At 49.1% G+C, this 25,122-nt stretch overlaps 10 protein-coding genes across 10 annotated transcripts; 6 read left to right on the top strand and 4 right to left on the bottom strand.

Moving 5' to 3' along the window:
- Window positions 1-272: 272 nt before the first annotated feature.
- J7337_013758 (uncharacterized protein) lies at window positions 273-869 on the bottom strand (the record flags this gene model as incomplete). Its single annotated transcript, XM_044831234.1, has 3 exons — window positions 273-416; window positions 466-572; window positions 623-869. 3 exons carry the CDS (start codon window positions 867-869, stop codon window positions 273-275), a joined length of 498 nt encoding a protein of 165 aa, XP_044674509.1.
- A 2,137-nt stretch (window positions 870-3,006) lies between these two features.
- Window positions 3,007-4,879, top strand: J7337_013757 (uncharacterized protein; the record flags this gene model as incomplete). The annotated part of the gene is made up of 2 exons (XM_044831233.1): window positions 3,007-3,217; window positions 3,264-4,879. 2 exons carry the CDS (start codon window positions 3,007-3,009, stop codon window positions 4,877-4,879), a joined length of 1,827 nt encoding a protein of 608 aa, XP_044674508.1.
- Window positions 4,880-5,967: 1,088 nt separating this feature from the next.
- J7337_013756 (uncharacterized protein) lies at window positions 5,968-7,914 on the top strand (the record flags this gene model as incomplete). The annotated part of the gene is made up of 1 exon (XM_044831232.1): window positions 5,968-7,914. One exon carries the CDS (start codon window positions 5,968-5,970, stop codon window positions 7,912-7,914), a length of 1,947 nt encoding a protein of 648 aa, XP_044674507.1.
- A 311-nt stretch (window positions 7,915-8,225) lies between these two features.
- On the bottom strand, window positions 8,226-9,521 carry J7337_013755 (uncharacterized protein; the record flags this gene model as incomplete). Its single annotated transcript, XM_044831231.1, has 1 exon — window positions 8,226-9,521. One exon carries the CDS (start codon window positions 9,519-9,521, stop codon window positions 8,226-8,228), a length of 1,296 nt encoding a protein of 431 aa, XP_044674506.1.
- A 1,342-nt stretch (window positions 9,522-10,863) lies between these two features.
- Window positions 10,864-11,340, top strand: J7337_013754 (uncharacterized protein; the record flags this gene model as incomplete). Its single annotated transcript, XM_044831230.1, has 1 exon — window positions 10,864-11,340. The coding sequence occupies one exon, from the start codon at window positions 10,864-10,866 to the stop codon at window positions 11,338-11,340; it is 477 nt and encodes a 158-aa protein (XP_044674505.1).
- Window positions 11,341-12,668: 1,328 nt separating this feature from the next.
- On the bottom strand, window positions 12,669-14,415 carry J7337_013753 (uncharacterized protein; the record flags this gene model as incomplete). The annotated part of the gene is made up of 6 exons (XM_044831229.1): window positions 12,669-12,932; window positions 12,988-13,320; window positions 13,370-13,633; window positions 13,683-13,938; window positions 13,986-14,207; window positions 14,261-14,415. 6 exons carry the CDS (start codon window positions 14,413-14,415, stop codon window positions 12,669-12,671), a joined length of 1,494 nt encoding a protein of 497 aa, XP_044674504.1.
- A 634-nt stretch (window positions 14,416-15,049) lies between these two features.
- J7337_013752 (uncharacterized protein) lies at window positions 15,050-16,783 on the bottom strand (the record flags this gene model as incomplete). Its single annotated transcript, XM_044831228.1, has 1 exon — window positions 15,050-16,783. One exon carries the CDS (start codon window positions 16,781-16,783, stop codon window positions 15,050-15,052), a length of 1,734 nt encoding a protein of 577 aa, XP_044674503.1.
- Window positions 16,784-17,233: 450 nt separating this feature from the next.
- On the top strand, window positions 17,234-18,574 carry J7337_013751 (uncharacterized protein; the record flags this gene model as incomplete). Its single annotated transcript, XM_044831227.1, has 2 exons — window positions 17,234-18,177; window positions 18,229-18,574. 2 exons carry the CDS (start codon window positions 17,234-17,236, stop codon window positions 18,572-18,574), a joined length of 1,290 nt encoding a protein of 429 aa, XP_044674502.1.
- A 1,043-nt stretch (window positions 18,575-19,617) lies between these two features.
- Window positions 19,618-20,520, top strand: J7337_013750 (uncharacterized protein; the record flags this gene model as incomplete). The annotated part of the gene is made up of 1 exon (XM_044831226.1): window positions 19,618-20,520. One exon carries the CDS (start codon window positions 19,618-19,620, stop codon window positions 20,518-20,520), a length of 903 nt encoding a protein of 300 aa, XP_044674501.1.
- Window positions 20,521-21,384: 864 nt separating this feature from the next.
- On the top strand, window positions 21,385-22,916 carry J7337_013749 (uncharacterized protein; the record flags this gene model as incomplete). Its single annotated transcript, XM_044831225.1, has 2 exons — window positions 21,385-21,433; window positions 21,481-22,916. 2 exons carry the CDS (start codon window positions 21,385-21,387, stop codon window positions 22,914-22,916), a joined length of 1,485 nt encoding a protein of 494 aa, XP_044674500.1.
- Window positions 22,917-25,122: the final 2,206 nt, after the last annotated feature.

Below are 25,122 nucleotides of genomic sequence, written 5' to 3'. Positions count from 1 at the left end.
TACGCAGGTGACAAACACCAGTAGGCTTTGCAAACAACTTAGTCAACAACCCGCTTTGCCTTACGAACCGGGAACGCGAGGATTCGAATCCATTTTGGGCACCTGGGCTGGCAAGAGATCATGCACTTGATGATCGAGGTCACGGGCATGAACGGAACTGCATATTGTTTAAAGATAATCAAGCATGGACTTGGATTGACACAACTGAGCTATATAAGAGCCACTCGGGTATATCGCGATCGAAAGGCTTGATGCCTTGTAACACCAGGAGATTAGAAGGTGTGAAGGTAGTCACCGATGTAGCCACCACCGATCTTCGAGACCTGCTCAGCAATCTCTCCAGCACCAAAAGACTTGGCCAAGTTCTTGGCAGCCTCTGAAAGCTTGCCCTGAATAGTGACAATCATAAACCGGTGCTTCAAAAGTCAGCAGAAGTTATGTAAAGACTCCCAATGGTATACATACCTGGTAAGGCTTGTTGTCCTTGTCATGAAGAGCAACCCAGCGGCCATCGCCATTCTTGTTCTTCTGACCATACTGGAAATGATCACTGATGCTCACAATCCAGTTGTCTAATGCAGATGTCAGTGGTTGATCAACTGAGTTGTATTGAGGCACTTACTACCCTCCTGTCGAGCACCAGGAAGCTTTCCAATGTACTCGTTGCTGTTGGAGTCCTTGTAGAAGCGGTCTTGGATGTACAACAACACATTGGCATTGCCCTTGGATTGGTTCTGGGCGTTGACGACGTAGTAACGAGCGCTACGGGTGCGGAACATCTGAGACCATGAGATCTCAACTGCGTTCTGCTCGGCCTCCGCAGTGTAGGCGGGCACAGAGAGTTGATCTCCTTTGGTAGGGATAGACATGATTATGAGCGTTGGTTTGATGTTTTTGGATATAAGAGGTAATGATTAGATGATGATTGAGGAGTGATGAGAGGCTTGGAATACGTGGAAGATTCAGTAGTTTAAATACTTAAATTGCCGATGATGAAGAGCTAGCTCTACCTCTCATGGCAACACTATTTATCGTGGGCGCAGCTGAAAAGAAGCTCTAGATTCATCATCAATTGTCATCGCCACTGATTCAGCAGAGCACTGATCAATAGTGTCTTTGAATCCCGAGCTATTGGCGATCAATAAACGCTAGTGAACACCCACATACAATCTCAAGATCCGTGCTTCGTGCATTCACCCATCAATCAAGGCTGTCAAGTATGGGTTGTGGTCGCGACTTGATCATCTCTGATAGGCTTCTGATCGTACCATATCCTGCCTTGACTCTGCCGTTTTTAACTGCCATGTACCCTTCTGGAATAACGAGGCTAGCTGAGCTGTACAGCTCGCCACACGCAATCAAATCGGGGCGCTATTGAACTACAGTAGTGGTCTAGGCCCATGCATGTCTCGGCCAGCCCTAATCCTTCTGAAGCCGCACCGTGCACGAATTGGCTGGTTAGGGGAGGAAAGAAAACACAGGACCCTTGATCCCAAATGACAAAAAGACTTGGGTAATATAGCCTAATATTAGGATAGCCTTTGATGAATTTATTTTGACCTCGTATATTAAGGTTTGCTGTTTTTTTGCTCCCCGAGGGCTGGGCAGTTGAACTCTTAACATTAATTACAATATCACACATCTCATGCAGCCACGAGGGCTATTCACATGACGCATATGCAGGGGCTCTACAATTAGTGTGATGAGGCTTGCTCGATAACGATTTTAGTTATCGCGAATGGATGGTCGTGGCTGGCTGTAAAGTAGCCTTCGTTAGTTCTTTTAAACCAAGTCGTGCCCGATTTGTGCGAGTTTGAGACAATGTTTCCTGCAAAGACATAGGCTCAGTCATGTCCGCGCGTCTGGGATATCTGGAACAGCTCCTGAATAAGGCTGGCTGCGATGAGACATGCAGCAATGATGGGGAAGGCGATTGTAACATCATTATGCTCATGTGAAGACTGCCACCAGAATGATCAGGTCACGTAGTCTTAGAGTTCAATACTTAGGCCAACTGGTGTAACAGGATACCCACACCAAGACAATGGGCTTTAACCTTGGTGCAGTGAATCTGCGTTTACGTTGCATGGAAGGATATATTTCGTTGAGTTGAATATTCACAAGTTATAATGACTGTATAAATATATGTCTGACGCTCTTAGAATACATACATGGCTTTCTTCATCACTTGGAATGTTTAATATATATTGTAACTACTATCATAGATATATAATACTTGGTGATTACAGAATCCTGCTGGTAGTACATTCCAACTTAAAGGCACAAACAACCCTTCCTTGTTCAGCGACACCAGAGCTCTGCCGGAATTAAACATACTATCGACAGGAGTTACTCGAAATAGCACATGTGATGGCAAAGCCTTGTGGCCTTAACTAGTGGGTTATTGAACTTAAGGCCCCATGGACAATTACAGGAGATTAGGTATGTGGCAACGGGAACCTCATCCCTTTTTGGCGCATTCAGCTCCCCCGAATTGTGGCATCAACATGGATCTTGCATACCAAAGAAGTCCAAGGATTTCAGTAACAAAAGTTTAGTAGGCGCCCGCATCTGCAGGTTTCCGATAGCCGCCTGCATGCTCACTCAATATCACATAGCCTCGTGTTGTGACACAGCCTGCATGAATATCGAGTCGCAGGCTGAAACATTCTCCACCACCCTGAAGACCAAATATTTGCATCTAGATCTCATGAACTACTCTTTATGGATAATTGATTGGATTCGGCGCTGCTGAAGAAGAAACCTCGGAAATGAATACTGAGAATGGGAAAGCAAGTTTGAGAGAAACGAACTTGTGAAGAACAGGTTTCTATGAAATGGACTAATGTTCATTCCGAGAGATAGAAGAAAGTCCCCACGGGCCGAGATCTGAGGTATAAGATCTCAACTGTTTCCCTCTCAACCTTTCTGCATCACTCACTTTCACTCATCACATCTCTTACCAGCCTCATCACTTAGTATTCATATCTTATCACAGCTTCTACTATGTGCTCTACCTTCAACGCATCCAGCCGTCCAGCTGCATGGACTCTCGACCAGCCAGAGGCTGACGTCGCAGTTACCTCATCCGAGTTTAACTCCACCGGTTTCTCTGCCACTGACTTCTCCTCCACTGGCTTCCAGGGCCCCATCGTTGAGAAGACTGGACTCACTCTTCCTGACACTACCATCTCTCCCGACGCGGGAATGTCTCGCTGTAAGTAATCCTCTTGCATCAAACTACTAAAACTCACTATCCCCAGCGATCGTCAAGATCGAAGCGCGTTTCGCCAACAAATTGACTGGCTACTCCATCTGGAAGATCAGCACCGGACTCCTCGTCAGCCCCGACCTCGTCGTCGCAGGGAGTGAAGCCGTGTACGATTCGGAGTATCAGCTTGGCGCGGCTACGCAGGTCAAGTGCTACATTGGATATCGTGGACGTGACATTCAGCCTCGAAATGGCCAGCGTGTTGTTTTCTCCGCAGACTGGACTGAGGGCTCGGAGAGGCGCTCGCGAGATATTGCTTTTATCCAGGTTGGGCAACCTTTCACTTTGAGTGCTCATGTTCAAGGTATGTTAGGCCAGATTACTTTGTCTTCATTTGCTAACGAATTGGCATCTGTAGAAGACTGCGTCCCCGTCCCCGTCACTGTTTGCACCAATTGCAGCGCTCACGAGGCCCCTGTCGCTCAAGCTGAGCCTGAACCCGAGGTTACGCAGCCTGATGCTCCTGTTCCCATTTGTGTCGAGCCCGCAGTTGAGGAACCTAAGCTCGAGATACCTGCCCCAGCAACTGAACCTGTTCCCGAACCCGACTACGTTGAGATCAAGATTGACAATACGCCGGATACTTCTGTCTCCGATGATGTCGACCCCTTCTACGACACCCTCAAGACGGTGTCCCAAATAGACACCAAGACCCTCGACATCGAGTCCTCACTGATCGACGATGTCGGCCAATTCGTCAGTGTCGCCGCTGGCTCTCTCGTCAGCCACGTCGTCGGCGCAGAGACCATCTCCAGCGGCAAAGCAACCAAGCTCTCCGGTGTCTCTGAACGTGCCCTCCTCGCTGAGGCATCTCTCCAGGCTGTTTTCGCCATCGAGCAGTCCACCGAGCTTGATGAGATCATCGCAGCGATGAAAGATAACTGGACTGCCAATGCGCCACAGGTCGAGCAGCTTTCTGAACTTCTTGCCCCGTACCTTGCTGAGGCTGCTCGATGCATTATTGAGTACCATCAGGAAGATGAGGCTGTTGGGAATGTCACTTCCTCCAAGGCTCCGAAGCGCCGCAACCTTGGTATTCGACAGTTCCACGTCAGCAATGCTACCAACGGTTTTGTCAAGGGTCTCTTTGAACCTACTCTTCCTCTAGCAGGTCGAGAAGATGTCTTTTCCTCTCTTGGTCCTGCCCTCCGCAGTGCTGTTTCCGCTGTTGAGCAAATTGTTTGCCAAGCTGGAACCACCGCCGTTGATGTGAACACGCCCAAGCTTCTCACCAAGTACAAGGGTCCTGCCCCCTCAGCCGGCGACATTGAAGCTACTCGCGTTCTCGTCCAGCGCGCCATCATGGCAGACGCCGCTTACCAAGCCCTCTCTGCCCTTCCCCGAGAGAAGCTCCAAGTTCTGAAAGTCATCCCTCTTGACGCTGAGCTTCCTCCCGCTGACAACATCTTTGACTTCATCAAGAACGTCATTCAGAAGATTGGTCCTGTTTGCCTTCACGACGCCAGGCAAGCTGTGCACAGGTTTTTCCCTATCCTCGTTGATACTCCTGCCAAAGCTCCTAAGCCTGTTCCCGCGAAGACTGCAAGCAGTAAGTTTGCGCTTCGAGACTTTCTGAGCAGCAAGAAGGGTTCTGTCAAGACACTCTAAAGCTACCATGAATGAGATGGTGCTTGGTTATGCGATTACGTGTTTGGATTCATGGAGGATAGACTAAGGGAAGACAACCCAACGAAAAAATAACGAGTCGACATGAAGTTGTAGTGGCGCCAGAAGAGAGTGGAGATCAAGCTTGCTCACCGGAACCGGCCGCAACCGGAAACTTCCTTTTGTCTTTGTCTCTAGTTATTCTAATTTTGTGCTCCCGTATTTAGTTCTTTATTCTGCTTAATTGAACTCATCAGCTGTTGCAATGTCATGTCAGTCCTATTCATGTCCAACGTTAGCGGGCTTGTTACAAATGGCAATTTCCTTGCTTGTAGGGTAAGATCAGCTGAATTGGGCATGATCCACTGTCATCGTACACAGTACCGTTGTCAATGTCGGAGCGAGGTGGCCTATCAAGTTGTTTTCCGCGTATTCACTGACATCGTTTATTTCCGCACTTGGAATGCCCTCTCCACTCTCATGCGGGGATACCAAAGTCCCATTCTCGTTCAACAGATCATCACTCGTTAGGAGCACATCTCCAAGTGAACAAGTCCCCTACTCCCATCACTCGGCCCTGTTCAGCAGTAAACTACATCCCCTGGCCTGTTCCCTGAACCCATCAGCCCTGTGGCCATTGGTATTAAACCCTCTCATCAGCCCTGGCCATTGGCTTCCTCTGCATTCACTGGCATCGCAACGTCATATCCCTCTGTGGCTTAGCTCGTGCCGAATGTTCCGAGCTGAGACACAGCCTCCACAACCGGGTTCCAAAAAACACCGAAACTCTCTCGGCCGAAGAAGCCGTCTGTGGATCTCAACCTTTTTTGTCTCGCTGTCCACGGAACGAACTAGCCACTCAAGACGCGTCAGTCCCTGCAACCAGTCAAAGCACTAATTACCATAAAACTCTAGCATGTGCTTAGACCCAGTGAGATCATACCCGTTGGCTACTCCGTAAATTGCGCCCCTTGATCGAAGGGCTTAACTCAACTTATTTATCTGGCACTCGCCCTTGGTGACTTTTTGTTATCTTCCCATCATCTTTCGATTCATCTTTTATTCTTATACAGCCATTTTTTCTAGTCAGAATGCTTGGCTTCGTGGCCCTCTCGCTCTGGCTCAGCGCAGCAATCGCTGCTCCGGAAGACACGGCTTTGATCCCTAGGGTCAATTCAGTCGAGATCCGAGCCCTACCAAATTCTCCGAGTGGTGGATATGCCCCGAAAGTAGTCGACTGCCCTTCAACGCGCCCAAAAGTTCGTCTTGCCGATGAACTATCCAGTGAAGAAGAATCATGGGTTCGAAAACGCAGAAACAACACCATCGATGACCTCAAAACTTTCTTGTCGCGAGCAAACATTTCTGGCTTTGATGCCGAGAGCTTCGTTGAGAAGCACAAGAACAATGCGACTGGTCTACCCAACATCGCCATCGCCGCATCGGGCGGTGGTTATCGCGCTTTGATGAACGGCGCAGGATTCCTCTCAGCTGCTGATTCACGTAACAACAAGACCGGCCCCATCAGCGGTCTTCTCCAGTCTGCAACGTATCTAGCTGGTCTTTCTGGCGGTGGCTGGCTCGTGGGCTCCATCTTCGCCAACAACTTCTCCACAGTCCCAGATTTGCAGTCCGGCGACAAAGTCTGGCGTTTTGACCGCTCCATCTTCAAGGGTCCCAAGAGCTCGGGTATCAGCCTTCTCAACACTGCCGAGTACTGGGATGAGATGAAGGATGCCGTGGATGACAAGGACAAGGGTTGGAATACTACGCTCACTGATTGGTGGGGTCGCGCATTGTCGTATCAGCTCGTCAATGCGCCTGAGGGTGGACCTTCGTACACTTTCTCTTCCATTGCCGATACTTCCAACTTCAAGGACGCAGACACGCCGTTCCCCATCCTCGTTGCTGATGGTCGTGCCCCGGGCGAGCGCGTCATCTCCTTGAACGCCACTGTATACGAGTTCAACCCATACGAGTTTGGTACATGGGACCCTACAACTTTTGGCTTTGTACCTACCGAGTATCTCGCCTCCAATTTCACCAACGGAACAATCAACTCCAAGGGCGAATGCGTTCGCGGCTTTGATCAGATCGGCTTTGTTATGGGAACATCCTCTTCGCTGTTCAACCAGTTCCTTCTCCAGAACATCACCAAGGTCGGCAAAGAGAACGACATTCCAGACATCGTTGTCAAAGCCATTGAAGGCGTCTTGGTCGGCTTGGATCAGGATGATGAGGATATCGCTGATTATACGCCTAACCCCTTCTTCGGATGGAACCCTACCGACAAGAGCGTTAATTCCAAGGACCGCCAGTTGACTCTCGTAGATGGTGGAGAGGATCTGCAGAACATCCCTCTTCACCCGTTGATCCAGCCCGTTCGTGGCGTCGACATCATTTTTGCCATTGATTCGTCTGCTGATACGGATAACAACTGGCCCAACGGTACTGCTCTCCGTGCTACATACGACCGTGTTGGTTCCACCATTGGCAACGGTACTCAATTCCCCTCGGTCCCATCAGCCGAGACCTTCATCAACGAGAAGTTGAACCAGCGTCCTACGCTCTTCGGCTGCGACGCCAACAACTTCACTCTTTCAGACGGCGAAGTTCCACCTCCGCTGATCTTCTACATCCCCAACGCTCCATATACATACCATAGCAACGTCTCCACCTTCGACATGTCATATACCACTACAGAGCGCGATAACATCATTCACAATGCTCTCAACGGAGCTACTCAGGGCAACGCTACCATTGACAAGGAGTGGCCTACTTGCGTGGTGTGTGCTGTTATGAGCAGAAGCTGGTGGAAAGCGAATGAGACTGTGCCTGATGCTTGCAAGACCTGCTTTGATAGGTACTGCTGGGATGGAAAGACGAATGACACTGCTGTCAAGAGCTATGAGCCTGAGTATATCATTGGAGGAAATGCGACGGCGGAGGCGGCTGATAATGCAGCTGGAGCCAGGCTTGGTCCAAGCTGGTTTGTCTCGGCTGGTGTCGGGGCTGCTGCTTTGTTTGCTCTCATGTGATAGCGGGAATTTATTTGTAATATTTGATAGACTTGAATTTTCATACTTGTTAACTTTACCAGTCCTTGTGTCATCATTATGTAACAGCTGCCTGCTACAGCAGTGCTAGTCTATTGGTGATCTGAGTCTCTGCGCTCCTTTGGCTTCAATCGGAGGAGTAAAGCCGTCTTTTCCACTGCCTGACCAATACTGCCAACGGCCAAATAGTCGGCTTGAAGTTGCGGAACGAGATAACTTGGCATGGTTGTGGAGGTATGTAGTGTACAAGTCTATTATTTTGACTCTTGTCTATTGCTGTTGTAATAACGCCCTCACATCTTCAGCGACCCAAGGAGCTCAGTCAGCTGTGGCACATCAGCCGGAATTTCCTCCCACGTCAGCAACTTCTGTGCTTTTGCGTTAATCATATTCGTGTAAATATCCGCCATCCTCCTACTATCCCAAACGCCCTCCCGTCTCCCCAAACACCTTAGAAGCCTCACCGCCTCCCATTGCACGCTCGTGTCCTGGCATGATATTATAACGTAGGATATTGGTGGGACCAGATTCGCCTGGAATGTAAAGATCTGACCCTTGTCGCTTTGCGTCATCTTGATGACCTCTTCCGCCTTCTTCAGTATCTCGATACAATCCGCTGTTTCGAGGTCGTCGTCGATGTGGTTGAGCTTGAAAGTCGCCTGCCATGTCGTCTCTTCGCACTCGAGTACTTTGAACCGAAACAGCTCTGACTCTGAGGCCTTGGATGGATCAAATGTCTTTCTGAAAGCTTGATATCGTGCGCTCCAGTGATGGTAGAATGCTTCTGAGACTAACTCTTTATCTCGTTGTGCGCATGAAACCCCACCATCGCCGCATAGCTTCCCATCTGTGCAATCTGGGCATTCGGCGTACAGTTCTACATCGCAAAGCGTCTCGACGTGTGTCAGTGCCGCAGCTGCAGCTTGTGCAGAAATAAAAGGTTCCCCCGGTACTTCTAGATCAATCGGATCCTGCTTATCAGCCCATTCCGTAATCTCCGCGACAAGCTTGGGGGAATGGTTGTCCCCCACGTAGAAGAATAGATCAGAGGCCAGGCCGCATAACGAAGGGCCAATGTTTTCCATAAACTTCGCTAGACCCCATCGATCGCACGAGTTCAGCAGTGAAAATGCAGCTTCCAAGTGCCGCGTGACGTTCTTGTAACGCCCGTAAAGACTCTCTGTGCAGATAAATATTAAACAACATGTTAGAATAACCTGAAAGTCCTTATCAGGCGAGTTCATATACTCTTGCATCACCCGAATAGCATTGTTGTACTGCTGAATAGATGCGATTTCGTAAGATTGAGCAAGCGATTGCGTTAACGAATCCGTCTGGGTCTGAAGCTTGAACGCCTTGTGCGCCCCTCCCAACGCCCCAATAGCAGCCTTGACGGGTTTTGAAGTCTGGCTGAGTGGCAACGCATATGCGTGCCAGAAACTCATCGCGTTGAGAGAACTCGCGAGTTCTGATACTGTGTATGTTCGGAAGTGGTGGCAGAGGTCCAACTCTATCGTTGAGCCGAATGTCTCTGGTGAGAGAGCTGCTGGGACGAGAAGCTTTGAGGCTGTCGCGAGGCGGCGGGACATGAGGTCATACTGTTTTCTGTGAAGGGCGAGAGATTTTGTCTTTGGTTTGCTTTCTGGAGGGGCGATGTAGCCGTCGCACGTCCGCTTGTCCTTTTCACATCTGAAACACGTGGGTTTTCGTTCATCGCACTTGAGATGTCGGATTCTAACTACGGTCAGCAAAGTCTCAGCTCAACGTGTTATAATAGGTTACAGACTTGCTACGTCAATTAGCAGATAATAAGAAATGTCTGAGTGGTCGACTCACCAAGTTCTACAGCCAGATCTCACCTTGGGCGCCCTCGCCCTCTTCCATTTCACCTTCTCACCAAAGTCTGACATTCTGGCGTGAGATCAGCTTAGCTACCCAGGACGACGATCCCCCACGTGGTGATAAGTGGGCGTGCAAGGCCTAGTATATGATAAACACAAGCACAGGCCCTTCATTCCAGGGAAACGTCTCCCGTTACACAGCGTGAGTCATGAGGGATGTTGAGAGCTGAGAAGGGAGAAAGTGACAATTTTGGAAGGGCCGGGGCCTCTCGCGATCTACGACGGAAGAGGTAAAGACGCTGGCCCCTGGAGGTGGGGTCGTGAACTTTGTGCGCTCAGCCCGCCCTGATCTTTGGGTGAGCACTGCCTGGAGCGACCCAATTTCACAGTAACCACCTTCTGAATGCGTCTGCTGGGGTGACGAGTTTGTAGGGCTTAGATGGGGCTCTTTGGAGGTTATTTTATCCTTATGTCTGCCTTGTACTCTGTAGAGCAAGGTTATTTGAACGAGCGGCCGCTTCCGGCACTTGAAATTACCTACCGTGACTCGGAGTATCTTTCCGCCGCTTCATGTAACATTCGTAAAGCGGTCTATAAATAGATGTACCCTATATGCTTGGCATGTCCAATTTCAGACAAAGCTTTTGTCGTTTTCCTCAACCTGAACTCAATAAATTTTTAGCTTATAGTACTTCCAGAACACAAGACTCTTCTGTCTAACGTTCTTTGTATTTTAGAACACAGAGCGGCAACTAGTGCGATCAAAATTCTGCATTTAGGGTCAAGAAAAAGACGTATTTGTCCAACAAAATCAAAGCCTGGGCAGCGTGGAAGGCAGCATGAACCGATGCAGTCACAAAGCAATCCCATACTAATCAAGACCCAAGAGAGTATCAGGCAACCATACACCGGTTATAAAGATACTTACTAGACTTTAATAGCCTAAGGATTGCGTCAGCTGACGGCTTACGACTTGGAGGATTGTAAGCAAGGAATGCATATAAATACACAAACGAGGGCCGTAATTGTGATCAAAACTTCTCACAGCAATCAAAACTTGCATGTGACATCAAGATTCATCACCGCAAGCATGAAATCACAGCAAGAACTCAGAGAGGCCATTGAGAACACGGCGAGACAGTTCTTAGGTGCCTACAAAGAAGCCGGAGAACAAAACGACCCAGCCATCATCAACCGCGATGTCACCGAATCTTGCAAAAGATACTTCAAGCCAGCCGGTGTTCTTCAGCTATTCGGATCGCCTCCGGTAGATGGCTTGAGTAACGCCGACTACGAAGCCGCCATGGCGCTCGACCTCCAGAAATATGTAGTCACCTACAGCGACATTTCCGACGTGACTGTTGACACCGAGTCGCGCAAGTCTGCGGCAACGACTGTGACAGGCATGAAATACAAGGATGGCGAAGAGGATGTTATAGAACATTCGTGGGTCTTGGACTTTAATGAGGATGGGTCTAAGGTTACAAAGGTCATCGAGTTTTGTGATATGGATGGGCTGAGGAGGATGTTCGTCAAAGTGTACAGTGACAAGCAAGATAGCAAATAGCTCAGTAGCTAGGGGCTCATACTGGGGTAAAATCTCAGGTCAATAATAGCTAATATCCATACTCAGTAGAGAGCGCCTCCATAACCTGTTCCCTCTTCCACTTGTTGATTCAAGCTCAATCGAAGTGTCAATTTGGCTCACTGTTTCTTTGCCTTAGGTGCTGGAAAGTCAACAAGGTCGTATAGAGTGAGCTTCGACGAGTAGGGATATTGGTACTTGGCTTTCGACAGTCCCTTGTAGCAATCAAAAGTCCCTTTACTATTCTGGATTGCATACTCTGCCTTGACGCTCCTACAAGTAAGCAAGGCTGATGTGCCTTTAACCAAAGAAGCACTGGCAGGGGTGACAATCAAAGGGCCGCAAGAACCGTAAGTCGACATTTTGGCGCTATACGCACCAGCTGGGCAGGTAAAGACACCAAATTTGACCGCAGGGCTGGGCGGCCTATCGTAAAAGTCGACGAGGGTGATGTTGGAGGTTTTATGCCGAGCTGCAGTAAAGCTGCCCTTAAATAATCCAATGTTCCAACACTGGCACGTCGAGTTATACGGGTACCAGAAAGCTGCCATGACGTCGGCGGGTAAGAAGTGATTACCGCAATATGCTCCGCATTTCTTCACATCGCTTTGAGTCGAATGTGAGAGTAGCAGATTGTCACCGCTTCCCGGTACAGAGCTTGGGTCGATGCTCGAACAGGTCCACCTGAGTCCCTGAATATGTGCTGAAGTGATACTGACAGTGCCCAAAGACCCACCACAGCCTTCAGGTAAAGCGGTTGCGCTTAAATTGCAAAGGGAGACAACGTAGAGCGCCAGAAATAAGGAATAAGAGGCAAGACGGTACATTGTGGGCATATTGAAACTATGTGGTTTGACTGCCGCCTATACGGTCAGGCTTTAGGCTGCAAACACAGGTGATAAATGAGAGTTATTGAGAAATCTTTAGCGCCTGTATCCAGTCAAACTGAGTGGCATAAGTGAGTCTTATATTTCGGTGATGAAAGCCGAGATAATGAGCTGATGCATAGAGACGGTTCTCGACCTTGTGACACAGACCACCTGACCTCTTTTATGGCGCAAGCCACCAGCCAGTTATCATATCACATCTCTTGATTCTCTTCGTCTGCAGTAGTGCTTAGCACTAAACCCAATAGCTCCGATAACCAAGCTATCATATCTGACTGCAGAAAACAATTATTACTAAAAGATGTCTGACCAAACAGCTCATCCAGGAACGGAAATTCCATCAACATATAACAGATTGGCATCCCTTTTAGCTGGCTTGGACATATTACATTTATATGATTCTGCCTATAGTCTAGAGTCCAACTAATAGATATAGCGGAACTGAGGGATCTCTCTATCTGTCTTGTCGCTAAGATTAATCCCTTCCACTGGTACCTCTATAGCATCTCCCGCTTCGTCCCGCTTCTTGTTCTCCCATATGAGATAGAACCGCAGGGCAATGCAGAGAACAGCAGAAACTGCCAGGCAGATCATAACAGCTAAGAATCCCGACTTATAGCCAGGAGCCTCGGAAGGGAAGAACAGATGGGGACCGATGATATTTCCAGCACAATATGCGATAAAGACCTGAATCAAGTTGGCGTACTGAGGGGAGGGACAAATGTGACGGGGAGTAACATACCATAGCACTAACTGTAGTCTTCTTAGTAAAGCCAGCAAAATTACTTGATACCATAGCCATGGTCATAGGGAAATTGGCAGTAAAGGCGACTGCAAGAGCACAGCCCATGACGCGAGTCCACTTATGCGCTGGGTCAACCTCACGCACCATGACAGCCCCAACGATACTAACAACGACATTGAAAGTCATGAACAGCAGTCGAGTGTTTGGAAGATAAGTGCTTCCAATGACTGATATGAGAACAAAGACCAACTGAAATACAGACGGTAGGATATTAATAAGGAGCGTCTTTAGGACAGAAAAGCCAAGACCCTGAATAACAATGGTGTTGAACTGTAAAGCTGTGAGTCACCAGATACAAATACGTAAGTGCATGACTTACTGTAAGAAGTCCATTATTAGGGATAATCGTAGCGAGATAAGCGACTGTGAGAAGCCAGGCATTTGGGTCGCTGAGTGCCTCCATAACCTGCTCTCTCTTCCACTTGTCATTCTTGATACCAGTCATGTTCGTCTCGACTCTAGCAACCGCTTGAGCTCTCTCATCTTTGGTCAAGAAACGGGCATTCGCGGGCGTATCGGGGAGAAAGAGTAGGACCATGATAGAAACAGCTATCGTCAAAGCCCCAAAGCAGATGAAGATGGCCTCGAAGAAGTCAGCATAAGAAGCTAGCCCCATGATATAGAACACTTACCTTCCAAGGGGAGAATGTGTTGATTTCACCAAAGCCATAACTGACAAGGCCACCAAGAATACCTGCAGATGTGTTTCCGAGGAACCAAGCACCTTGCCGTAAAGGCTGCTCTGATCTTTTGTACCACATCGCCACAATCATAGAAAGACCTGGGGCGATCGCCGTCTCAGCTATGCCGAGAAAGAAACGAGTGGCAAGGAGATCTTTGGCGTTGTGGCAAAGAGCCGTGAACATTAGAATAGCTCCCCAGATGAACCTAAGTGACAGTCAGAGGTTTGTAGCGTTGACTAGGGTGAGACTTACATGGTAATAGCGATGACCTTTGCAATGGGGTATCGAACGAGTAATACACCGGCGATGGGGTACGTTGCGACGAGGTACCCAAAGTAGTAGATTGCAGATGCCCAGCCATATTCTTCTCCCTTGAGGTGGAGATCTTCGCGGAGTCCGAGTATGGCTGTATAGCTGAGTGCAGTCTTGTCTAGGAACTGGAAGAGGTAGGCAAATGCCATGATAGGAAGCAGACTGTTCAGTTGTTAGTAACTTCACGATTACTTTTGTCAGCTATGGGTGCATACTGAAGATCTGCTTTCCGCAGGATTCTTCGATCCTCCTCTGGTGTTAGATCACGACCGAGGATAACTCCATTGGCAACTGAGACAATGTCTGTTTTGTCAAGCTCCCTGTCTTCGAGCTTGATGTCGTCGGTCTCTGAGGCGTCTTTGATGGCCATGTTGGAGATTGATTGCCCAGCGTAGAAGCAAGACTTAGTAATGAGGTGGTTTGATGTCGATGGCTTGTTCAACGATGTAGAACGGAAAGGGGGAAGAGAGCCTTCTTAAGTGCTCCATACTGGGCTTATCTAGGACTGATCTGGCGTTGATAAAGCAGGGAGAAGCCATTGACAACAGAACCAAGCGAATACTACCTGAGCTAGACCACGGCTTGGGAAGATGGGATGAACTAGCCACATTGGTTCTGATAGCCGACGAGAAAGTGCGGGGTAGCCGATGGTAGATCTAGAGTATCATTACCTTGTTGATAGATTTCTATTACTAGACTTCAGAGGGAAATGGGGGAGGATCCGCGGAACGAGGCCGGTGGGTTCCGATAGCGGCCATCCTCCCCATAGACAGGGAGGGGGTACTATGAGCGGGAGATAAGACGGGAGGGAGTAGCGGACTAGCATGAGATCAATCAGGTTCACGATAACGAGTACATCCTGCGTTCACAGATAGCCCAATTCCTGATTCAGTGATAAGAGCGCAGGTGTGCAGACGCATGCTGAAGGAGATCAATACCACAAGCGTCTCTGCAATTACGGTAATTGCGAATAAGAAAGCTTAAGTGTCCCTTTTTAATTGCCCTTACATCAAGCACAAGCATATCGAAGTAGCCTGATTCGAGAACGCAGTCCGTAAATCGATACTCGTCCTCAACTCCGGTCTCATCTTCGAAACCCTTTCCAGAAAATCACCCGCACGTGCAAAATGCTCGCTAAACTGTGCCGAACCCTTGAATCTCTCAAGTATCCACGAAACATGGAGTTCTTCATCAGTCTCTAAAGCCACCATGAATAGCGGACGAGCAATCCGAACCATAGCCGCGTCTCCCCCATGTCGATAGGCCTGAAAAGCGAGATTCATGATGTGACGGATTGTTTTGCCGTTATCAATTTCTAGCTCTAGCGGAGAGTTTATGGTCCTGGCAATGCGGAGAAAGTCCAGGACCTCGGTGTAGTATATAGATACTACCCAGCGTATGGTCGGGACCATGGAGTGAGAGTTATCAGTCGCTGAAGTGAGCCTTGACGCAAAGTCAAGGATGTTCTTGTAGCTCTCGCTTATCTCGTGAATCGCTTTCTCAACCTTCCTGGAAGCTTCAGCTAGTGCTGAACCACCAACACGCTGAAGACTCGTCATTTCGGATATAAGATACCTTAGCTGAACACTAGCTTCCAGAAGTTCAAAGACCTGCTGGTTCTCTAGATCGTCCACAAGCTCTACTGTGGGGTAATCGTCACCCCAGACCAAACGATAAAGCGGTCCAGAATAAGCGTGGAGACTGGACAGTCTCTTGATTGGACCCGTCGGCAAACTGTTCTCATCGTCACTTTCTGGTAAGGTCCTGTAGAGCACCCTAGTGACTTGCCCGCCGAGCCCAAAAGACGCTGCGGTGGCGTCCATTCCGCAGATTCTTGTTATCAGCCGAGCGCAGAATTGAGATAGAAGCCGAGGACTTCCTGATTGAGTTGCCTTCATTAAAGGTACTGACTGACTTGTATCTCTGGCTTGTTGTAGGATATCAGCGTAGTGATGCTTGAAGATAAGGGCTGCTCCGTTTAGATGGCTGGCCAGGCCCTCGCATCTGGTATCGCCATGGAGCTGTTCGTACATAATCATGAGGACCAGCCCACTCGTCAGTGAATCGAGATTGGCAGATTCGGCTGTTTCGCTATCGCCTAGAATAGTGTGTAGTTCTCGCAATGCCTCGGAATAGTGCTTCAGCCCAAGAGTTCGGTATTTCGAGGGGCTATCTTCCGCCGATACACAAAACTGTCTCTCATGCCATTGGTGCCTGTAATCAATGCCACAACCTCCAATCGCAAGGATCATATGTAGTACGAGAGGGTCATGTGTGGCGAGGCGTAACATGATCGCAAATGCAGAGTACTGTGGCTTCTTCATGATGTACAGCGGCGAGAACGACTCCCGAAAGTACTGTATCGCTTCGATCTCTTCACTGCCGAGATCCATCCCGTATGTGCCCCATTGGAAAGTTGTGCTCAACGAGGGGGATATCTCCTCACTTTGAGGCCGAGGACTGCCATAAGAAGACTGATTTAATACGTCTCCTCGCGGTGTTGGCTTAACACGGGAGAAGTCGAGGCTTGAGTGGACAAACGTTCCAGCTGGAGACCCCTTAGGAAAGGTGCGGAGCCGGGGTGCATAGTCGCAGCTGAGCTTGAGGCGTACGCATCGTCGGCAAACAGGACGTATCTCGTCGCATTTGACCTTCTTGGTTCGACATGTCCAGCAGCCGCTCCGCGATCTCGGAGCTGATCGACCTAGTGCCGTTGCATTGGGGGGAGATGATGACATTATCATTTCTGCTCTTGGCGTGATAGCCGACAGCCGATGGTTATGGCCAAACAAGCAATATCTAACGAGAGATGATGAATGGACAGGGAAGGGGATGTGTGATTAAAGTTGCAGAGTGAGGAGATTCTTACAGAGTACTTATGAGACTGGTCGGCAATTTCAGTGGAGCCCGCTATCTTTCGTCGGCTACACGTCCAGAAGGGGTTTGGCTATTTACCCCAAGTCTGGAGATCCCCCTCCGCTAACATGATAACAGCGGGGGTTACTCTCAGTGGCTTGGTAGTTTGGCGATATCGGCGTATTGGTAAGGCCCTGGATTTACCAGGATCGCATAGAGGTAATCAAGACTCCTCGGAACAAAAGTTGAGAGTAGTATATAACAATGCATGATCGTGGGAGGCACCAACAGTGTCCTGTAGCTTGGACCATACTTATATCCCCCCAGACAAAATGCTGGTGATTGATTCGGCTTCCTCCCCTGGCCGGCTGGCGCCAACACATCACGATGCAGTACCTCTCGAGAAGGCAGACATCATCGACCAGTGCAGCACAATCATCGCTTCAACACTAGACTCCCTCAATTCCGCCTTCCAAGAAGTCAACCTCAGCATCCACTCCCATCCCGAACTCGCATACCAAGAAGTCTTTGCACACGACAAACTGACCGACTTCCTTGAACATCACGGCTTCCAAGTCACTCGTCACGCATGGGGCCTTGACACAGCTTTTGAAGCGACATTCGGCTCTGGGGGTCGCCAAGTCGTCTTTTGCGCTGAATACGATGCACTCCCAGGCATTGGCCATGGCTGCGGGCATAACCTCATCGCTACATCCTCTCTCGCGGCGTTTGTCAGCACCGCTCGTGCTCTGCAGACTACCAAGCTTCCTGGGCGCTTGCGCATCATTGGGACGCCTGCTGAAGAAGGTGGCGGTGGTAAGATCATGCTCCTCGAGGCTGGGGCGTTTGATCCTCCCCATGATATCGCGGCAGCTTTGATGTCGCACCCAATGACCTCCGGACCATGCTCTGATGGGCTGGTGTATGATGGGATAGCTGGGACGAGAAGCATTGCGGCGTACAAGACCAAGGTCATCTTCAAGGGCCGAGCATCACATGCAGGTGCAGAACCGTGGAATGGGATCAACGCGTTGGACGCTGCTGTTGGTGCCTATGTTAACGTCTCCATGTTACGACAGCAGATCAGACCAGATGAGAGGGTGCACGGTGTATTCGAAGATGGCGGGACAGTTCCCAACATTATCCCTCAGTACACTCGAATGAACTGGTGCATTCGCAGTCCCACACTGGCAGGATGTCAAAATCTCGTCAAGCGAGTACAGGCCTGCTTTGAAGCAGGAGCTGCAGCAGCAAATTGCAAGGTCGAATACGAAACGTGAGTTATACTATTTACATCTCCCACTGCACTGCTGACGATAAAACATAGAGCACCATTATACAATGACCTCTTGATCAACAACACCCTTTCTAACACATACGTCGAGGAAATGACCAAGCTAGGGCTGAAGATAAAACCCCAAGAAAATGTGCCCGCTTCAACGGACATGGGCAATGTTTCTTACCATGTTCCGGGCTTCCATGGTGGATTTGCTATCCCTACTACCCCAGATGTATCTATACACCATCCAGATTTTGCTACATGTGCTGGGGAGGAGGGTGCTCACAAAGCAGCTATGAATTGCACAAGGGGACTTGCGATGACTGCGATTCGGGTGTTGGCAGATGAAGAACTGTCAAAGCGTGTTAGAGATGACTTTGAGAGGGCTGCATAGGAAGTCACTCGTGTTTAAACTCTTGAAAAATGCCAATACGACTTCATGTAGAGATAAGATTACATCTGGCGGGACTATTATGCTGTATCCCTCCCGCCATAAAACCGGTCCCGTGGAATGACACCATCTCTTCCAACAGGTCTACCAACTATTAATAGTTTGCCTACTACACTAACAAATAAGTGTAAAGCTAAATTGCCGTGATTCACGATATATAGCCGGCATAGCCTTTGGACAATTCCCCTGAACGGTATTGATCTCCTGGTCATTCCTTTGTTACAACAGTTCGTATTGCGCTTGGGCGTTTATGATTCGGTTGCCTCGGTTCGGAAGTCGGCATGTCTAAACTAGCCCTATGTTCCAGACTGACACTTATTCGCCCTATCATCAACTGGCATGCGTTTGACAATCAACGTGACTCGTTGGATGATCTATAATTGGAATGAAAGTTACGTTTGCCTGAGGGATGACCTGCTTGAGAATTAAGCTCATAACTGTGTCAGATATCTTGTTGTAGTTTAACTTTTGTTTATTCACTACTAATCTTTCTCAAGCTGGAAATTGGGTTTACAATTCTCCGGTGTACTATTATGAGTGCAACTGGGAAGTGCAAGACAAGACATCCCTCCATTCTCAGGATTTATCTCGGCGTAATTGATCCTCGTCCTCCATGGAGATCACGGCACTTGGCTGGGCGTTCCTGAGACACTGCATATTAGTGGCTAACGCCACAAAGCCTACGGTCCTCCCTTTGTTATTCTTGCCCCGCGATTGGCTAGATCTCTCGTCTCCTTGAGCTAAAGGAATGTGTCTTGCCTAGCGACTTCGTATAGAATCTAATACGACAAAAGGACCTTCGTGACTGAGTAGAATGCGGGGGAGGAATTGTGATGGCACAGAAGTCATTTTAAATTAGCTACACGAGAGGCACTAATAACAAGACACGGCGCGTTCTTTGATAAATACCAACGACCTTTGTAACCCTACTTCCCTTCGCTCTCGTCACAATCTTCTGCATCAAACACAATCGTTTCTCCATCAAAATGGTTTCCAACACTCGTTCCGTCGTCTTCGGGCTCATGCTCAGCGCTGCCCAGCTGTCAAGCGCTTCACCAGCTGCTGCGTCCGACACGGCCTTCTCATCTCCCATCTACCCAACCGCCACTGACTCCATCCCCGCTCTGCCCTCCTCCACCGACGCGTGCCTTGCGAAATGTAACGCTGCTCACGACAAGTGCAACACTGCGCCTGACGCCAACCACGCCACTTGCGCTGCTGAGTATGCCGAGTGTATTGGCTACAACCCTTATGGCGGTGCTACCTATGTTGAGCCTACTGCCTGCTCTCACTCCGCCAAGCCTACTGCTACTGAGACTGCTAAGGCTGGTGACTGCCTTGAGAAGTGCAACAAGGCTCATGATGCTTGCAATGTAGCTCCTGATGCGAACCATGCTACTTGCGCTGCTGAGTGGGCTGAGTGCTTGGGCTACAACCCTTATGATGGCCCTGACGGTTCTCTTGTCGAGCCTACTGCTTGCTCTCACTCTGGCAAGTCTACCAGCGCCCACAGCGCAACTGCTACTGCATCTGCTCATGCTGGCGATTGCCTCGAGAAGTGCAACAAGGCCCACGACGCCTGCAACGTCGCCCCTGATGCCAACCACGCCACTTGCGCCGCGGAGTGGGCTGAGTGCCTTGGGTACAACCCCTACGACGGTCCCGATGGTTCCCTCGTTGAGCCCACCGCTTGCGCTGCCCATACTACCATGGCTTCTGCCACTGGCAAGCACACTGGCATGGAGACCTCCAAGCCTGCTAGTACTGAGGGTTCCAAGCCTGCCAAGTCCTCGGAGCCTGCTGTTGTTGTCAACGGAGCTGCAAGCCTGTCCGGCAGGATCGCTGGTTTCGTCGGTGCCATTGGCGCCGCTGCCGTTGCTCTTCTCTAAGTTCTGTCTTGTTTGAACTCATTCGTACTGTCCACGACCATGGCATAATTATAGCCTATCTTGTTCAAGTCATGGCCAAGCTGAAGTAGTTGCTAGATGGATGGAGGTCTTTAATGATAGCTTAGATGAACTTTAAATTTAATTCAATTTTCCAAATGCTGGCTCTGTTACTCCTTTTAACACAATCCGAACTTCATGTATTTGCCACTGAGCAACAAAGTCAAGGCGACCATGGTTAACTATCATACCCCGGACCCCGAGTTGAGCGTTATGGACAACTAGCAAAAGATCAATGGTATCTGAATTGGTCGACAAAGAATGTTCCGCGTATAGCTGCTGCGATCTTCTTGTGATAGCTCACGGGTATTCCGAGGTTGACCTTCGGAGCTGAACTGCTGTAGTCATTTACATGCAAACAATCCGAAAACGGCAAAAAGGAACGAGGAGAATATAATCTGGATAACACGTTTCATCGTGCAGGATACAAAGCACTATGTGAAACGACTTTAATTGGTCTATCATTGAAACTCCATCAAAATACCCTACATTGACTCGGAACGCGGAACGCCTCAGCAAGATGGTTCCGAGGTGGGGTCACGTCTTGTCAAAGGAAGGGCGGAGACTGGCTGTCCATCACAAATGTGGCGATCATTATCTGGGGAGACTGATCAAATAGACTTTTCCTGAAGCGGAATTTCCATACGGTGACTGGACGACATGCTCCCCCACCTTTGAATGTCGGAAACAAGCGCGATTTCTGAAGGCTCTGTTGGATGATATATAAATACAACACCCAACAGACATAACGGCTGCTTGACATTTAATTTCAAGATAACACTTTGGTCAGAGACTCATATAGACACAATGGACTCCGCAGAGTTTCGTGAGGCAGCTCGTACAGCCATTGACGAGAGTAGGTCTTCAAAACTGAATCAATGGCCTGATGTTAACCAATACCAGTCACTGACTATTACGACAATGTCTCCTCTCAGCGCGTCGTACCCGACGTCAAGCCAGGCTATCTCCGCCCTCTCCTCCCATCATCAGCCCCCCTCGAGGGCGAGTCCTGGAGAGATATCCACGCAGACATCGAGTCCAAAATCCTCCCCGGAATAACTCACTGGGCCAACCCCCGATTCATGGCCTTTTTCCCTTGTTCCAGCAGCTATCCTGCTGCCCTGGCTGAAATGTACTCTAATACCTTCAACGGCGCCCATTTCAACTGGATCTGCAGCCCAGCGGTCACAGAGCTGGAAACAATCGTCATGGATTGGCTCGCCAAAGCTCTCGGTCTCCCGGAATGCTATCTGAGCGGCGGAAGTACCCATGGCGGTGGTGTTATTCACGGTAGTGCTAGCGAGGCTATCCTCACTGTCATGTGCGCTGCTCGCGATAAGTATCTCGCTGCTGTCACGAAGGACATGGATGAAGATGCCGTCTGGAACGTACGTAGCAAACTCGTCGCGTTGGGAAGTTCTGGATCTCACTCGAGTACCAAGAAAGCAGCTCAGATCCTCGGTGTCCGCTTCATCGCTATTCCTGTCACTGAAGAGGACGGATTCTCCATGACTGGCCGTGCTGTCGCCAAGACGGTAGATGAGTTGCGGGCTCGTGGGCTGGAGCCTTTTTACCTAACTGCTACGATGGGCACGACTGATGTCTGTGCAGTGGATGACTTTGCCGGTATCGTTGAGGCGCTGTCTCCTACCGCTGGAACAGAGAGGGATATCTGGGTCCACGTCGATGCTGCGTATGCAGGATCTGCACTTCTTCTCGAGGAGAATCAGCCGTTGACTACACCGATGGCCGACTTTCACTCTTTCAACTTCAACCCGCATAAGTGGATGCTCACTACGTTTGATTGCTCTGCTGTTTGGGTCCGATCCCGAGCCTGGCTTATCCAATCTCTCAGCATCAAGCCGCCGTACTTGCGTAACCAGTTTTCCGATAATGAACTGGTCACTGATTATCGCGATTGGCAAATCCCTCTTGGACGTCGCTTCCGCTCTCTGAAGCTATGGTTCGTTCTTCGTAGCTTTGGCATCCGAGGTTTGCAAGCGCACATTCGAAATGGAGTTACGCTTGGCGAATCTCTTCAGAGCAAGCTGGCAAGTCGACCTGATCTATTCACCATCTTCACCTCTGCGCGGTTTGGCCTGGTCACTTTCCGAGTCAAGGGGGCTGATGAAGCGGAGATCAACGCCCGAACGGAAGAGCTTTATGAATGGGTTAACAGAACTGGGGAGTTCTATCTTACTAGCACGGTTGTCAATGACAAGTTTGCGATTCGTGTGTGTACAGGTGTTGAGAGGGTTCGAGAGGAGCATGTACAGAGGATCTTTGATGTTTTGGTAGAAAGAACGGAGGCAGACCTGGGTAAAGCCACGAAGCAGTGAAGGATGATGTAACGATATGATGAACCAACACATATAGCACATCACGACCAGAATTGCTGCCAAATACAAAAAGTGAAAAATACCGAGGAGTTGGTGCATATTATGTGGCGGCCTACGATCTCACAACATCCCGTGGTTATCGATTGACTTCCCCTGATGAATATCTGTTGAAACAGCTCAGGGCTGAGAAATGAATACACTCAAAAACCAGTCTCGCCGCTTTTCATGCCTACTCATCTGAATAAGCCAACTGTCGAATATCTTGGCATGTCACTTTGACAACTCTTCCGAACCAGGTACCAGTGTTCTGGTAAGAAAACATCCAGAACCCTCAATGGGGCTGAGCAAGCCGGGAATAGCGAGCGGGAAAAGGTCCTTTTCTCCGCAAACCTGATACTCAACACCTCATTACTATAGTAAACAGCCCGTCATCTCTTTCACACTACGGAAGTACTCGCTGAGATCCGCGACCCAAGTCTTGCGCCACAAACGTGATACCGTCAGGCAACAAGGTTAGTTGACCCAAGTCGCTGGTAACGCCCCGAACTCAATTTAAACTTCCAATTTTATGCAATACAACCCCGCGGGGCCCGCGCATGAAAAGCCGCAATATTCTAACACATTGGTTGAAACTCTACAGAAGCCCCATGGTCATGCATCTGACGGTCATGCTCCTACAAAATACATATGCAATGTAAAGGGGGCTGTCGTTGTGCAGCTAAGCCACGTACGTGGCTGTCAACTGACGACGTGATCTAGACCGAATCCATTCATCAGCTTCCTCGTCTGCGCCTCACGATTTGATTGGTCATCCCGTATTTTCTCTCGGGCGCGTTTGAGTTTTCGGTTATTTCTGTCTCTGGAACTAGCCGAAAATTACAGGAGCGAAGCCGTGACCACGTAATTCGTGCCGCTTATCCGAAGTAAATTACCAGTGAGCTTGTCGACCAAATGAGCAGTGGGGATGAAATTATGTGCCCGTTCTAGCCAGGTCGATTGAAATTTTTGATTTTATTGTCTTTGAGAAAAAAGCAAATCGCTCATGTTATTATAATAATTTACGGTAAAGTGTCGTGAAAGTTCGTGAGAGCACGCAGTTAAATGTGTATATGCCCGCGATGACTCCAATGATTCCTAGACTGAACCATGTCCATGGTCTGTCGCCGAGCCACTTGAGCACCTGCGCGTCGTTCTGATGCCATGTTGCTGTTTCGAGATCTGCCATGTATGCGTCTAGCATCGAGGGGTCCATGATGTGTATGCTTGGTGATGGGAGAATAGGCTGGCCGAGTAGATATTGCTGCACCGCCAGTGTTAAAAAGAGAGGACCTGTTGATAGCATGATTGCTGCGTAGGGTTGAAGACGAGCCCAGAGTCGAGTTGTTTGATGAAAGCTCGCCAGTCTTGATACAGCTGATGCGAAAGCTGGGTGTCTTGCTGTCGAGATAAGAAAATCATTCGTGATACCAGTCGGTAATGTCGATTTGAAAAGCGCATGCTCTTTTCCAGGTAGTGATTCGATCTGATCCACGGGAAACGACGAGTTGCAATAAGTGTCCATATCCATGTAAATCCCACCAAAGTGATACAGCACAAAATACCGAATCGCATCTGCGCGCTGAATCGGAAAAGGATAGTTATCCCAAGTGTCGAGATACCACGGAAACTCCTCCTTCAGAAACTCCCTCGCGCCTTCATCAGTCCAAAGCTTATATTCATACTCAGAATATGCTTCTTGGCAACTCCGCTGCGACGCTGCCCAAATTTCCGGAATCGAGCTATTCGGCGCAGTCTGGTGTAAAATCCTCGGTATCTTCTTCCCACCTGGTCTTTGAAAAACATCTGGCGGTGCTGCGTGGTCGACAGAGAAATTAATTGCGAAAAGTTCGTTATTCCGTATGAGAAGGGTGATGAGCGGGCGGATGGAATGAATTAAGAAGCCGAGAATAATGAGGTTGATGAGGACGAGATAGACTGTGAGCTTCCTGAATCTCGGAAATCCAAATCGCTTGGGGACGCATCGTTTGTAAGATGGTGATTCGGACTCAATGTGCTCCTCATCGTAAAGTCGTTCGTATTTCCCAAAGCGCGCGCGCAAATGTTGAATGATATTTTGCAGCGCCATTGTCCAAAAAACATTCCCCGGCTCCACAAGCGTTGATGAAAAAATCAGGGGTCCTTTTGCTGTATTTATACGTCGTGTGCG

The sequence above is a fragment of the Fusarium musae genome, chromosome 11, assembly GCF_019915245.1.
Source record: "Fusarium musae strain F31 chromosome 11, whole genome shotgun sequence".
In the NCBI taxonomy this organism is placed as follows: Eukaryota; Fungi; Ascomycota; class Sordariomycetes; order Hypocreales; family Nectriaceae; genus Fusarium; species Fusarium musae.
The sequence above is the reverse complement of the archived record's forward strand: the minus strand, read 5'-3'. Positions and strand labels throughout refer to the sequence as shown.